Source organism: Rhipicephalus microplus, chromosome X, assembly GCF_043290135.1.
Source record: "Rhipicephalus microplus isolate Deutch F79 chromosome X, USDA_Rmic, whole genome shotgun sequence".
In the NCBI taxonomy this organism is placed as follows: Eukaryota; Metazoa; Arthropoda; class Arachnida; order Ixodida; family Ixodidae; genus Rhipicephalus; species Rhipicephalus microplus.
Window position 1 is genome coordinate 269,041,770 of NC_134710.1, and position 16,339 is coordinate 269,058,108.

At 45.9% G+C, this 16,339-nt stretch overlaps 1 protein-coding gene across 2 annotated transcripts in view; it reads left to right on the plus strand.

The window, feature by feature from the left end:
* Positions 1 to 7,383, plus strand: part of Nubpl (NUBP iron-sulfur cluster assembly factor, mitochondrial) — a 51,492-nt gene extending 44,109 nt beyond the window's left edge. Inside the window, exons 10-11 of one of the 2 annotated variants that reach the window (XR_005108469.2) lie at positions 169 to 251; positions 3,278 to 3,321. Coding sequence is in view for 1 of the 2 variants with exons in the window: in XM_037414044.2 (XP_037269941.2) it covers positions 169 to 251; positions 3,278 to 3,331 (137 nt within the window). In the remaining variant the exon portion in view is untranslated. Of the gene's footprint in view, positions 1 to 168; positions 252 to 3,277 lie in introns of both variants that reach the window. The other variant, XM_037414044.2, reaches the window with a different exon arrangement.
* Positions 7,384 to 16,339: the final 8,956 nt, after the last annotated feature.

The following is a 16,339-nucleotide window of genomic DNA, read 5'->3' on the forward strand; positions in this document are numbered from 1 at the left end:
AATGCCACCCTTCCAGTTTTTGTTGTGTGCAGGTCTGTTGGTTTGTAAATTTATTTGTGTATAATTATCTACAACCACTTACTAAGGTACTGTCTTGGCATGCTAAATGTATTTGCATGAACTGGTCATAAAAATGTTTGATGGTAAATTATATTTTCTGCTCTTTAGGTGATGTTCCACTTGACATAGAGATAAGGGAGAGTTCTGACAATGGTCAGCCAATTGTGGTGTCTAATGGAACCTCTCCCCAGGCAAGTGGAGTGATATTTGTGCTTTGAATGATTGTGTAATAATGCTATGGCAGAATTAAAAGAAATGAGAAAGGATAAATATTAGGCTGAACCTTCCTTCAAACAACATCAGTGTCAAAAGCGTTCCATGCACATCATAAAAATGGCGAATGACAAATAATGTGTAGCATGTTTTGCATACCTAGAACGAAATTTGAAAAAAAAAAAAAAGTGGTATAATCTAAACATTTGAAACAAATGGCTTATTGTTGTGGTCATATTGAGTGACAGGCTATTTCTAGAAGTGGCACTTGCTAGCTAATCAGTTTTGCTTAATTATGCATAAGATGAATTGTACATATTAGGTTACAAGGCACATTTAAAAGTTGATTAACATGCTCAGAAACACCTAATAAAGTCATTTGCACAAAGCAAGGGGCAGGCAGGTTCTTGGGGTCCTTGAAAAGTTTTGGAATTGAAATTACATTTTCAGATTGAAACTAAATTTTCAAAGACCTTGAATATTCTTTATATTACAGGTCTCGGGTGAAATGTCTACAATTCTTTAATGTCTACAATTCTTTATATTGTACTTCTTCCTTAAAAAACTTAAAATTTCTTGACAAATACTTCCCAATATTTACTAAGTGACCTACTTTCTATGGCAGATGAGCATTTATCCAGCAAATTCCCTGTTTTAAAAACAATTCACGGATGTAAATGCACGTCCTGATTCATATATAACGCTTGCACGATTTATAACTTCACCATGATTGGTGTCGAGATGCATATTGGTGGCTCCCCACCTCTCTTTTTTTTTTTTGCGGTCTTTGTCATTCCTTCTCCCATCATGAAGTTCGATTCTCCAATAGTGTCTCTGCACACTTTCACTTTCTTTTTCTGAACTTACCTCCTTGCAATTCAACTCTGCCTCCAGCCCTTGTTCAATTTTTATCTCCTCCATCTCTATCGAGGAAAGAGAGTACAGTGTGGAATGCCGATTGTCAGTTTGTATCTGCCGATGTAATGAGTAGCTTGTAGAATGCAGATTCAGTAAGATGGAACAGTGAAGGGAAAGTGTCATTGTGTGAGTGGGCAAGTGTCATTCTGTGTCATCTTTTTCCATTTGTCTGTGTCAGTCACACTGTAGCTATGATCAAGTTGAGGATTTATTCATTGTAATTATGCAGCCAGAGGTTAAAAAAATTTTGTGTGAGCCAGACACGAAAGATAAAAAGTTGGGTTTAAAAGTTCTGACTGTGCTGCAGAAGCTCAATGATTGATTTCCAAGTGGTGTTTTATTGTCCTTTTTTTTCTACTCAAAGACAACCTTGAATAGATAGCAGATTAAATAATTCAATGTTGGCACTATATTGGCATTTCTAATTTATATTAATTTGAATTTATATTGAAGCAGCAGCCAAAAAAAGATGGGATCATTACATGAGTACATGCAGTGCAATAAGGCATCTGGGGTATGTTAGTTCACTGTGGAGTTGTTATTGCCTTTAGAGTCATCTTGATGATTCACGGATATTTATTGAATATCAATGGAGCAACACTTCCCTGATGCAGAAATTTGTTGGATTTCAATGCAAAGCATCATTTTTTTTTTTTTTTCAAGTTTGGTTCCGCTGCAGTGGACCATCCTGCTTACTGTAAACTCCTAAGCAAACAATGCCCTCTTTTTTCCCAAGACACTTGCTATATAGGATGTGCCAATCACACAGCAAAAGCCAATACCATCCCGTGTCGCTATTTTCACTGTTAATTCAGCATTTTGAAAACGGTGAATGCATGCGTACTCAATAAAGCATTTCATTAGAGGTACTAGTATCAGCGTCAAATGAAACCTGAACAGCGGCAAGCCTTCATGATGGTATAGTGCAAGTCATCCAGTCATGCCTATTGACAGGTGTGCGCATCCTGTTCGGCTGCTCTGCACATATATGCGTGCCTGTTCATGGTGATAAGTGGACGGCGTGCACTGTACCATCACGAAGGCTTGCCGCTGTTCGGGTTTCATTTGACGCTGACAGCATAACTGAACATTTTGTATTTTTTAGTGGCTCTTCTTGCGCCATCTTGAATTTTCTCCATGTCTGAGCAAAGGCCCCTTTTCAAACCTTATCTGATTATGTTTCACCTTAGGGCGGACGTGCTTCATGTTAATTTTATGTGAAGTTTGCATTTGAAGTGCCTTTGAGTACTGTCTTAGCTGCAGACACACGCATGCCATGAAGTTTTAATTGTGTTATTCTATCACTCATCATTAAATGTAATAATGAAACCATATCTGTGTTACGTCAAAACCTCAGGCTCCTCCTGGGCACAGACTTTTTGTTTTTACCAAAAGTAATTTTTTTATACAGTATCAAACTTTTTGTATAGCTTGTATTGATTGTGAAGGAAGGAAGGTAAAAATAATTGAGGATTATTTTAAAAGTTATCCTAATCTAATGAGGAATATGGGTAGCATTGTACTACCAGGCATGGGGTTACAATATTGGATTCCAGCTGTGCTGATTGCATTTAAGGCAGAATGGATCATGTGAACCATGCATTGAGTCAAACAACCCTAGGTGGTAAAAATAAATCTGGAGTCCCCCAATGCAGCATGCCTCATAATCAGATTGCAGTTTTGATATGTAAAACCCTAGGGGTGTTGAAGATTGGGCGAGTTGGTTCGTCGTACTTGAACTGGTATAGCGCATTACGGGGAAGAAGAAACGGCCGAGCAGACCGACACAAGAGGACAGAGCGCTAACTTCCAACTGAGGAAGTTGGAAGTTAGTCTCAGTTGGAAGTTAGCGCTCTGTCCTCTTGTGTCGGTCTGCTCGGCCGTTTCTTCTTCCCCGTAATGCGCTATACCAGTTCAGGTAAAACCCTAGAACTAAATTTAAAAAATTAATTTTAAAGCTTTTTAGTTTTTTCATGCTTGCTTAAGTGTGCAACTTTTATGCCTGTAATTTGTATTTATCTCTATTCTAACTCAACTTTGTCGTCTCTCGGAAATCATTAACACTAATTGTTACTGTTTGTTACAGGCTCAAGTCTACAAGGACATGGCTCAAAAAATAATCCAGAAGTTGCCAGTTTGAGCACGCTGATAACTAGTCAGGGCATTGAGCATATTATTACTACTGGACCAATATGTACAAATGTGTAAGGCTTGTAGAGGGCACTTAGAACATGTAATATATATTCATGTATCAGGTGTACCTGCACTTGTAATTCTGTTGCTGCAGCTGCTTGATTTTTTTAACTTGTATGACATTTTGGTGTCATCGTTATAGGGAGTATTTTGCATGGCTGAAGCGTCTTCCGAAGTTGCCTCGTAGCAACACTCACTTTCAAATGTTTTGGTGTCAAAGAAGACAGTAGCAGCAAAAGCAAGGACGAGCCAGAAAGAACAAAACAGCTTAGTACTTTGTGAGAATAGGCAGGCAAGGAATGACACTTTAGTCACCAAACTTGGTTATTTGTAAGTCTTTTCATCCTGCTAGGGAAGTTCCCACATCTCTAGGTTGGATTGTCACCAGTAATTGCAGACAATTTACTATGTGAGTTGTATTGCTGTAGTCACAGGGCCCATGGCTGGGATTACCAGCAACGATGAGCTGACATGATTGCACTCTTTTTTATTTAAAGTTGGAAGTTCGAGCATGATTGGTATAGCATTCAGAAAGAAGCTTGAACAGGAGTGGTGTTTGTCAGATGCACACCCATTTTGAAGGAAAGTTGTAACAGGAGTTGCACATGTGTCCTGGTAAGTAATGACGTGTATTAATATGCTGGGGTTTGCTTTGGGTTATCAAAATTTAAATTGACTGGAGTATAGAAAATAATCATTGTGGTAGATATATATATGACTTTGCCAGATGAACAGGTTGAAACAAGGTCTGCACTTTTTTTTTTTTTTTGGAACATCACCAGGAGTATTTTTAACATGAAAGTGTTTTATGCCAGTGTCCACGAAGATTTCAGTGATGTATTTACGTCACGGAAGTGACGTCGAAAAAGTGCGCATGATCAGAAGATAGAGAAAATAAAGTTCCGTTAACGAAAGTCGAACCCATAACCTCTGGGTCCATATGCCAGGCACGCTATGCACTGCGCCATGGTCACATCCTTTGTAAGCTTAAAAAATACGCCTTTTATGTGTACCACTCTCCTCTCGCAGCGTTCTTCGTAAAGTGCAGTAATATGCACCAAGATCGTGACATCCGTGATTAGTTTCTTCAACTCGTCGTTTCTGAGGCTCAGTCCCATTCGGCGCTTTTCTAATAGAAGTGCAATTTTGTCAATGCCTTAACACAACCACTGGTGGCAACCTTACCCCGTGCGAAGACATTTCGTAGCATTCATCTATACCAACAATAGCTCTGCGACGCCCGCCTGTTAACTCCGCGTTCCCCACTCACCCGGTGAATAATCGCGGCTGGCCAAGGGGACGACACGACGTGCGTTGTGTTTATCTCTGGTCGGGCATTTCAATAACTCCAGCATGCCGCGAGTAGGCGACCTTAGTGCAAGTTCGGGGTCCAATTAGTCACGCTATTATGGCTGTCACATCGCTTTCTCTAGTTCCGCTCTCACTGTTAACTGCTACAGCTACCGCAAGTATCTATGACTAGAGGGGTTTTTTTAATCATTAATGAAGGATGTTAGTCGTCGGGATTGAGATTTATGACCAAGCGTCAACATGGATTCTTGTACGTTGAGCGGTACTATAGCCCAAACACCAATACATATTATGCAGGCTCTGTTATATTGATGTACAGTAAACATAAAACTATTTTTCTAAGTACGTGGACGTTTTACTTCCGTGTATTACTGATTCCTATGACGGAAAAATCAACCATGTTTTTTTCAAACTTCAGAGAAAAATTGAGAAAATTATTTTATCTTGGGTTATTATTCTAATTGGCATTGTGAACATAAAAATCTTAAGGTTGACTGGTGCCCTTAACAAGCCTAGCTCAACAATGTGTTTCGATTTGACTGCTTTGTACGAGCTGAGGCTCACTTTGTCCATGCCAATATCCCTATTTTCTAGGCATTTTGAATGACCAGAGCATGTCCACTTAATTTTTTCTTCACTGCATAGATCGCCACAACATGTCAGGTTACCAAAGTGTTCTGTTTTTTTTTTTGTATTTTACTTCCCAGATGACCACTTCTTCAGCGCTCAAAGGCTGTGCTTATTCAGTCCGTTTTCTACAGCGGCATTTCGTCTGTGCTTTTCCGAACATACCATATTTATAATTATAATATATTATTATTTACTTGGTTGTTGGTCGACCCAATTTATCTAAATTTGAAATATGAAGGTTGGAGGGGAGGGGGGGTAGGCTTATAATCCCACTAGCGCCAGTCATAGTGGGACAAACAAGAAATCAAGGACGCTGTGGCTTAGTTACGACTTAATGTCTACATTCTGGCTTTACCTGTAACATATACCATATTTCCTTTCCTACAAGTCGCACTGTCAGCATTGATTTGCCAAAAAAACAAAAACAAATCTCCACGTATTGTCGCGATGCTAGCTTCTAAGCATAGCTGTGAAACACTGCCGTGAAGGCACCTTTGCATGCCGAAATGGGCGTTTTTTCTTTTGATTTTACAGAATCTGTTGCGTAGCTTGTTGGTGACACATTTTTACAAAAAATATTCATAAGATACTTTTTTTACGAGGACAGGGTAGAGAAATGCATGACAGGAGGAGTTTACTAGAACTATAGAGTCGGACAATGTGTAGTCAGTCCAACGACTAGTCAAAAAAATCCTTCATGAAACGCTCTCATGCTTTTTAAGCTCGTAGCACACTGGGAGCCCGACTTGTCATCCATCCATAGATCTCACATGGCGTGATCATGCTCAAAATAGGGGGGTCAATACAGAACTAAAACAAGGCTTCCAATGCTCAAAACCGGGTTGAAACAAATGAATTAGGTATCAAACAATGTAACTAACAGAAATAACCAAGAAGTAATCGAAATAACCCAAAATCGCCGACACCTGCTCCGCGCATCAGCGAAAATGTGTCACCTGCTGCCGACACCGGCTCCGCGCACGAGAGGGCGCCGCCGCCTCACCAAGTGGGCAATCCTTTTTCTCAGCGGCGCTTTTTTGGCACAATCGTTGCTACCTCTGAAGGGGGAACAACTTGATGGGACTCGCTGCAATTAGCACCTACGACTCCCGCAACAAGCAGGAAGCCAATAAAGTGCAGCAAAATGTAGCACGCATGTCGCACATAGAGTTTGCAAATCTCCTTAACAAGATTCTACTCGTATGCCGATTAAATCCTACATGCTTATCTCAAACGTTGATGTCATAGACACTTTGATAAACGGAGCAATGAGAACTCCACAAACGGGAATCGCTGGGCACCCATGCTACGCCTTTCTTCATTTTTCACAGTAGTGGAGCTGTATTTAGCTCAGGATTTGAAAATGCACCAATTGAATAATTGCATTTTTTCCCCGTGCCATTTGGGGTGGTCAGCATACATTCAAGTTGACTTACATTTGTGCACGGTAATTTTATAGCTACAACTGAGCTTGACACACTACAATTTTTTTCTATGTTTCGTTCTGTGCATCTGTGGCAATGACATATATACATGAATATTACTCAGTGAAGTTATAAATGAAACTTTTTCCCAAAATATAATTAGGAAACTGGAGGAAAATACTTCAGGAATGTTTTGTAAAAGAAAAGTTTGAAGAATATGGGTATGTCGTAAAAAAGCAAAATAGGGTCGTCCAAGGCTGGAAAAATAAAGCACTGAAGATATAATTGTCCTTCCAAAGCTACATGCGAGCAGTGAAAGGCACTTCGGTAGAAAGTTATAGGTTAATCTTGACCATATCAGTTATTGCTTAATTAATACATGGCTGTTATAGCATCCAACTCCCATAAAAAGGCAGCATCGGCAACTAGGAACATAACCTTTGACAACATGCTCATAACTATTGCAGTGGCTAGTGACAGAAATAAAAAAAGAAAAGCTGAAGCAGCTTTAGTAAGTCACACATTTCTCATAGTTCCTACGGTTTAATACGTGCGAGTATGACCCAATGCATAGTTGTAACAGCATATTCTTATAGGCTCTTTTTTATAAAAGAATAATAAAAAGTTCACTTTATATGTCTGTCCATTTTTGTCTTTTTTGATTTAGTTTTCTGTACACAGTTATAATACCAGTTTTACAAAGCACAATAGAAAAAAAAGTTCTGCAGTAACAAATCAGTTAACATCATAAGCAAAAGAATATACCACATTGCAGAATCAAATAGTTATATGACATACTTTCAGGTCATTAACTTTAGAAGGCTTTACTGAAAATGTACTCGAAAACAGCCTTTGCACCACCCATAAGTCAAAATTTAGTTGCGTTCAAGTTGTGCAGAAGTACAATGAACTCGCAGCCGTGAGAATTTTTCGAAACGTAGTTGTAACATCGGAGTTGTACGAGTTTGATGATGCAAAAGCGCCCCCCACTCGCTTCGCTCTTTCTTTCGCTATGTTCCGGTCGTAAGCTCGTCTCTACGAGAGTGAGGAGGAAAAGTGGCGAGAATGAGTAAGGACTTTTACAGTGAAAGCTGTATGGCTAGGTGAAACGAAAAACCGTTCGGCACGAGAAACGCTAAACGTTTCCATTGGCTGCTCCTTCAGTTGCTTCGTTCTCTATGTTGCGTGCAAGTGCGCGCGCCATCGAGACGCAGTGTTGCCAATTTAGCTATTTCGTAGCTATATCTAGCTACTTTTGGGCTCGGCTAGCTACGGAAAATTTGATTTAGGTACGAGTAGCTATTATAACATTGTTTATTCAAGATTTAGCTCCTAATCTAGCTATCTTAGCTAACTGTAGCTGTAGTGTATTGTTGACATTTTCAGAATTATTAGTGCTGAGCGATAAACACTTGTATATATATATATATATATATATATATATATATATATATATATATATATATATATATATATATATATATATATATATATATATATATATATATATATATTGTAGCGAAGCCTCCGAACTATGAAATGGGTCGAACTCTTGCGTACCTTCTAGTGGGGCTACCCAACAAGGACGCCGCTCGCGCTGGGAGCCCGTGCTTTGCTGTGACTGTCGCCATTGCATATTCTCGCTCGTTGCCGGCTAATAAACGCCTTAACAATTTGGTGGAGAGTGCTGCGATCCCTGTCTATGCCTTTGGAGCTACGATCACGTACCCTGCCATCTACTATGTACCAAGACGCTTCTCAGCAAACGCCTCCTCCAATGCCACCCCCTTGTCCCGGTGTCCCCAGAATCCGCGATCCACCCATCTTCACTGGCGCTGATGGCACTGACGTGGAGGACTGGCTCGCCATTTACGACCGCGTGAGCGTCCCCAACAAATGGGACGAGGACGGCAAGCTGACAAACTTGGTGTTTTACCTTGCCGGTGTCGCCAGTTTGTGGTACAACAACCACGCGTCCGATTTTGCCACCTGGTCCGATTTCAAGACCGCAATCGTCAACGTCTTCGGCCGCCCTGCTGTTCGCAAGCTGCAAGCCGAGCAGCACTTGCGTGAACGTGCTCAGGAGGCTGGTGAGTCATTCACCAGCTATATTGAAGATGTCCTGGACCTCTGCAACAAATCCAATCACACCATGTCCGAGTCTGACAAGATCCGAAACATCATGAAAGGCATCGACGATGATGCCTTCACGATGCTGCTCGCCAAAAACCCCGGCACGGTGGCTGAGGTCATCACACTGTGCCAGAGCTACGAGGAGCTCCGCCGGCAGCGTTCGATGACCCGACGCTCCCCACCACGAGCTGCAACGCTTGCTGGCTTGGAGGCCAGTTGTGACCAAGTGGCGTTGATGGAAGAACTGAAGTCCTTTATCCGCGAGGAAATCGCGCGTCAGTTCTCCCTCCTGCCCTTTTCCCACCAACCTGCTGTTCAACAATCGACTACTACCCTTCTCCCTCCCATCCGCCGAGCGATTGAACAGGAAATAGCGGAGGTAATGCCTGCTTACCACCCCCAACAGCCTCCGGCTCCTGCGTCCCTGAGTTACGCGCAAGTGGTCGCCAGGCCACCCCAAGTCGTTCAAGCACCCGCCCCTCTGACCTACGCTGAAGCTGCTGCACGACCTCCGTCCGTTGCAGCGGGTATGCCCGCTACGTATGTTGACGTAACCCCTCAGCCTCAGCTTCAGTCCACCATGCAGCCACCGTTCCGTCCATCAGCCCTTGCGACATGGGTGAGACCTACCCCGGTGAACAGATGGCGCACACCCGACAACCGGCCCATCTGCTTTGCCTGCGGTTACGCCGGTCACGTGGCCCGTTATTGCCATCGCGTACAGCCGGCTCCAATTTCTTCACCTGTTGCTGGCCAACTCAGCCGTCCTTATCGCGAAGAACCGCCGTCTATGCCCCATCGATCTCGCCCAGGTCCGTCTCGAAGATCACCGTCTCCACGACGCCGTTCCCTGTCTCCCATGCGGCCAAGTGCGGCATCTCATGAGCGGGAAAACTAGTCGCCGCAGTCCCTGAGGCAAGGACAGCGACGCTATCGCAATGTGAAAGCCCTCAGAGCAGCCCCTCGAATGTCATTGACGTGCTTGTGGACGGTGTTTGTGCATCGGCTCTTATTGACACTGGAGCTGCCGTATCAGTTATGGACGAAAAACTCTGCCGCTTACTTCGAAAAGTGACGACGCCACTTTCTGGGTTATCCCTTCGTACTGCGAGTTTGCACCGCATTCATCCTACAGCAGGGTGCACAGCTCGCGTTGTCATCCAGGACGTTCTGTATGTCGCCCAGTTCATCGTCATTCAGGCATGCTCTCATGACGTCATCCTGGGATGGGACTTTCTCTCCCGCCATGACGCCGTCATCCATTGTGCCGCTGCCGAAATTGAGCTCTCACCCTTCTCGCATTTGACGCCAGAAGACAGTCCCCCGACACTGAGCAAGATTCTAACGAGAGACGATACAACAGTGCCTCCAAACTCGACGACGGCTGTGTCTGTCTACTGCGCTGGTCTCTCCGACACCATTGGACTTGTTTCGCCATCTGACCGCGCTTGCAGCAGGAAAGGGTTGCTAGTACCTTTCGCGACCGTGCAGGTCAACCAGGGCAACACTGCTATTTTTGTAACCAACCCGTTCCCGTACGCTGTTACCTTGCTTCGAGGGGAATGTCTCGGCAGAGTGGAACCAGTCGACGACGCACAAGTCCTGGACGTACCCGATGACACGCGCGCTCCCAGGTCGTATACCATCAATGCTGTTTCCACTTCTGATTCGTCGTCTGCTGATGTATTTGGCCCCTCCATCGCTGACAACCTTACGGCCGTACAGCGTTCCCAACTTCTGGACCTGTTACAAGAATATCGTTCTTCTTTCGATGTCGGGCGAAGTTCTCTCGGTCGCACGTCCGTTGTTACGCATCGCATCGACACTGGTGACCATCCACCTTTACGGCAACGTCCATATCGCGTGTCGCCTGCTGAACGTCGAGTAATTAATGATCAGGTTGACGATATGCTCCGACGCGACGTTATTCGGCCCTCCGACAGTCCATGGGCGTCTCCTGTTGTTCTTGTTGCGAAGAAAGACGGTTCTGTGCGGTTCTGTGTAGACTACAGACGGCTCAATAAGATCACTCGCAAGGATGTTTATCCACTGCCACGCATCGATGACGCGATTGACAGCCTTCATGGAGCCGATTTTTTTTCTTCTCTCGATCTGCGCTCGGGGTACTGGCAAGTACCCATGGCTGACGACGCTCGACCAAAGACCGCCTTCGTCACGCCAGACGGCTTGTACGAGTTTAACGTCATGCCGTTTGGTCTATGTAATGCACCTGCGACCTTTGAGCGCATGATGGACACCATTCTGCGCAACTTGAAATGGTACACGTGCTTGTGTTACCTCGACGATGTCATTGTCTTTGCTCCGGATTTCTCCACGCATCTCCAATGTCTGAAAGAAGTTTTCGCACGTGTGAGCAATGCCGGCTTACAACTAAATCTGAAAAAGTGCCGCTTTGCAGCACGGCAACTCACCATACTGGGGTACGTCGTGTCCAAAGACGGCATTCTTCCTGATCCTGCCAAGCTTCAGGCCGTGGCCGAATTCCCCAAACCTGCATCTGTCAAAGAACTGCGTAGTTTCGTGGGCCTGTGCTCATACTTCCGACGCTTCATACGAAATTTCGCCACGATCATATCACCGCTGACGAAGCTCCTTGGAAGCAACGGGCCCTTCAATTCGTGGTCATCCGAGTGTGACGACGCGTTCGCGAAGCTCCGCCATTTGTTGACGTCGCCTCCCATTCTACGCCACTACGACCCTACAGCCCCAACGGAGGTGCACACGGACGCCAGCGGAGTAGGCCTCGGCGCTGTCCTGGCGCAGCGAAAACCCGGATTCCCTGAATATGTCGTAGCATATGCAAGCCGTACGCTCACGAGAGCCGAGAAAAACTACACCGTCACGGAGAAAGAGTGCCTGGCGATCGTCTGGGCTCTTACAAAGTTTCGACCTTATTTGTATGGTCGCCCATTCGATGTCGTCACCGACCATCATGCACTATGCTGGCTTTCATCATTGAAGGATCCCTCAGGCCGTCTCGCCCGTTGGGCTCTTCGCTTACAAGACTACGATATCCGCGTGCTGTACCGCAACGGACGCCAGCATGCTGACGCCGACGCCCTCTCGCGCTCCCCTCTGCCTGAAGGTGATGTGCTCTGCTCAGTATCCTCGGCTGCTGTTTCTGCCATTGATGTTGACATCATCGCTACCGAACAGCGAAAGGATAATTGGATCGGCCCGCTCATCGACATGCTCTCTGACCCATCCGCAACGCCATCCACGCGTGCATTGCGTCGTCAAGCTCGCCATTTCGCCATTCGTGACGGCCTCCTACACCGACGCAATTACGACGCCGACGGCCGGCAGTGGTTACTCGTGATACCCCGCAGTCTGCGGTCAGAGATATGTGAATCATTCCATTCTGATCCGCAATGCGCGCACTCTGGGGTATTCAAAACCTACCATCGCATTCGACAACGCTACTTCTGGCGCGGGATGTACCGCTATGTGCAGCAGTTCGTTCGCTCTTGCCTCACTTGCCAACGCCGTAAACCGTCAGCCCACATGTCGCACGCCAGTCTACAACCGTTACCTTGCCCTGACCGTCCCTTTGGGCGCGTAGGTATCGATTTGTATGGACCACTTCATCTGACGTCGGCTGGTAACCGCTGGGCCATCGTTGCCGTTGACCATTTAACGCGATACGCCGAAACCGCCGCTCTCCCTGCGGCTGCTGCGCGCGATGTTGCGTCCTTCCTGCTGCATCGATTTATACTGCGCCACGGACCACCCCAAGAGCTTCTCAGTGATCGAGGCCGTGTCTTCTTGTCGGAAGTCGTCGAAGCCATTCTGACGGAGTGCCATTCTGTCCACCGCAAAACTACTGCTTACCACCCACAGACGAATGGCCTCACCGAACGCTTTAACCGCACCCTCGGCGACATGCTTTCTATGTACGTCGCTGCCAACCACACTAATTGGGATAATATACTGCCCTTCGTCACCTACGCCTACAACACCGCCCCTCAGAGCACGACTAGTTTTTCACCTTTCTACTTGCTGTACGGAAGGCACCCGTCGCACACCATGGACACGATACTCCCGTACACGCCGGATCCATCTGAGTGTACACCTATTTCCGAGACAGCCAGGCTTGCTGAAGAGTGTCGCGAGCTTGCCAAGACTTTTACGACGCAAGATCAAGAGCGGCAGAAGAGTATCCGTGATGGCTCCACCAATTCTGAGCCCATGTTCCTTCCTGGTGCGCTTGTATTGCTCTCGACCCCAACCTCTGCCGCTGGCCCCTCTTCCAAACTACGTCCCAAATACGAAGGCCCCTACCGTGTCATCGAGAGCACCTCACCCGTCAACTATCGGATCGAACCCGTTGAACAATCTTCGGACATGCGCCGCCGTGGGCGAGACATCGTCAACGTGGAGCGCCTGAAGGCTTATTATGACCCGCTAATAATAACAAGCTGTTAGGTCGCCAGGCGGCTCCCTCTTCGACCCCGGGGTAATTGTAGCGAAGCCTCCGAACTATGAAATGGGTCGAACTCTTGCGTACCTTCTAGTGGGGCTACCCAACAAGGACGTCGCTCGCGCTGGGAGCCCGTGCTTTGCTGTGACTGTCGCCATTGCATATTCTCGCTCGTTGCCGGCTAATAAACGCCTTAACAATATATATATATATATATATATATATATATATATATATATATATATATATATATATATATATATATATATATATATATAGTTCCCTGACGAAGGCCGGACCCCGGCCGAAACGTAGGAGCAATAAAAGTTTTCGCACGTTTGTCCGCTCAAGCCAATTTCTATATATATATATATATATATGTGTGTGTATGTATGTATGTGTGTGTGTGCGTGTGTGTGCGTGTGTGTGTGTGTGTGAATTTTATTCAAGAAAAGCATAATAGACATTGTCTTTTAGATGCGGAAGCATCTTATACTCGCGCCTTGTAGTGCGCCGTCCGCGCTGTCCGCGCCGTCCGCACCGCTTCTCGAACATTCGACAGCTGACGCGCGCGCATGCGCCGTCGCGCCGTCGCCCACTCTTCCACCATCTGTGCATCCCTTCCTCCTCTACACACCGCGCGCGCTTCACTCCTCCACCATCTGTGCACCCTTCCTCCTCTACACACCGCGTTCGACATCTACAATTCTCCTGATTCTCCAGTGGACGCGCATGTGGCGTCGCACTTCGAGAACATTCAACAGCTGACAGTGCATGCGCCGTCGTGCTGTATATATACTCAAGGTCGGCGCTCGCTCGCTCAGTTGCCGCTCGTCGGTTGGTTTGTACGGCGCGTCGACGTCCAAGGTCACGGTGAAATGAATTCCAACGAATCCACAAACACAATGATCGACGTCCCTTCGACCAGCGCCGCCCTTTCGCATACGTGTGTACGTGTTCACTCATTTAACACCCCCTCCTACAACCACGTTAACCAATTTAGCCATCGACCCAAGTAAGTCGCAATTTAACACCCCATTTCACAACCACGTTAACCAATTTAGCCATCGACCCAAGTAAGTCGCACTTTAACACCCCGTTAACCAATTATATGGTCCGCATCCTCCTCAGTGTTCCCCCGAGGGAAGCTGCGGGCAATTTTTTTGAACTGTAGATATTGTCGAAAATTGAAGGCAATTATGTGGAAGAAAAATCGATGAACTGCCACAGACACATGCCCCGCCGCGGTGTTCTGATGGCTAAGGTACTCGGCTGCTGACCCGCAGGTCGCGGGATCGAATCCCGGCTGCGGCGGCTGCATTTCCGATGGAGGCGGAAATGTTGTAGGCCCGTGTGCTCACCCAAGGTGGTCGAAATTTCTAAAGCCCTCCACTACGGCGTCTCATAATCATATGGTGGTTTGGGGACGTTAAACCCCACATATCAAACAATCAAACTGCCACAGACAAAACGTGATTTTTCGTCCACTTTAATTCCTCTTTTAGTTTGCGACAAATTTTCGTGACGTCGTGACGCACGCGCACACACACAAAAGGAAAAATGCCACGACTACAGCTTGCCAAGTGTTGTGGTTCAGAAATCGGCACGATAGGGTCATATTCAGCGGCAAAAGATGATGCTCTACCAATGACTGATATCGAGCAATAATTATATGCACCCAGGAGTAATGGCCGTTTACCGCCACAGCTTCATACTTCTGTCCTTTTACGAGTTTCGAGGAAGAGTCCTTGGTAGAGTTCTTGTTCACTGTAGTAGAGTGTACTAGAAGTACACTCTATCCTTGGCAAGGTTCTGCTTGGCGTTGCCAGACTTTGGAATGGTTGTTGCCAGACTGTCGCCAAATTTGGCGAAGAAATTCGCCCCTGTAGTTGTGGCTTCTCCGAGAGTGTTTAGTGTCGTCCGTGGTGCATTTCGCGAGTGCGTGAGCTACGTAACAGAATGAACGTAAAACGCGCATTGCAGAAGTCGGAGCGCGTTCTCTCGCTGTGTGCGCTGCTGTGCAACAGAGATCGTGTCTCAGAGTTAGGGAATCAATGACGCGTCGTCCGCCGTGCATTTCGCGAGTGTGTGCGCAACGTAATTAACGAAATGAACTGCACGTTGCAGAAGTTGGGCCGCGTTCTCTTGCTGTGTGCGCAGCTGTGCAATCAAGAGATCGCGTCACAGTATATACTCTCCCCGGATTTGGGGGCGTATCCAGCCTCCAAGCAATATGCAATCAGCTTGTGTTTAGTTCGGTGCGTTCTTTGGCGCGGCGCATTAGCCACCGCTCACTTTTCCGTGGTGGTTTCGTGCGTACCTTCCTAAGTTTACTTATTTTTTATGTGCATTTCAAAGCTCCACTAGCTCACAAAAATGCGTAGATAGCCGCTCCTGTGACTGCCGACTGCTTTCGCTGGCGCACGGCCGGCGTGCCCTCGCCTTTGGTGACTGTCAATGAGACAGGCTAAGCAAAAAGAAAACTGTACGGCTGCCAGAGCTATGTTTTCGAAGCTGATGTATCGCTGCAGTGGTTTTCGACGAATTGGCTACGTGAGTTGTCGAACTGTTATGCTATTGTGATCGTGAACAGTTGTCTCACAATTGCCTCTTTGAAGTTTTCTGTGCACATTGCAGGTACGTCATTTGGCTAATAAAACAACTTTGCTTCCTCAATCTGTGTTATTTTTGTTTGTTTTCTCTCGGATGAAATTAACAAGGCAAAATTAAGGTGCAATTAAAATCACGTAATAATGAACGCACGTAGCAGGTTAGCAATAAAAAATATTCAATTTCGCGCCATGTAGGGCAGATGCTCGACGTCGCTACCACTTCCAGTTGTGGCATAGTTTTTTTGCTATTATTTGTCTCCTCATCACGTAGATGGTGACGGTGGCGACGAGCCGCCGACTACTGGATCTATGGGCTTCTATAGAAGTTACACTACCAGTTTACATATACCTTGCTGTAAGCTAAGCAGAGAGAGATGGGAGGGGCAAACAAAAAACGTCAGTCG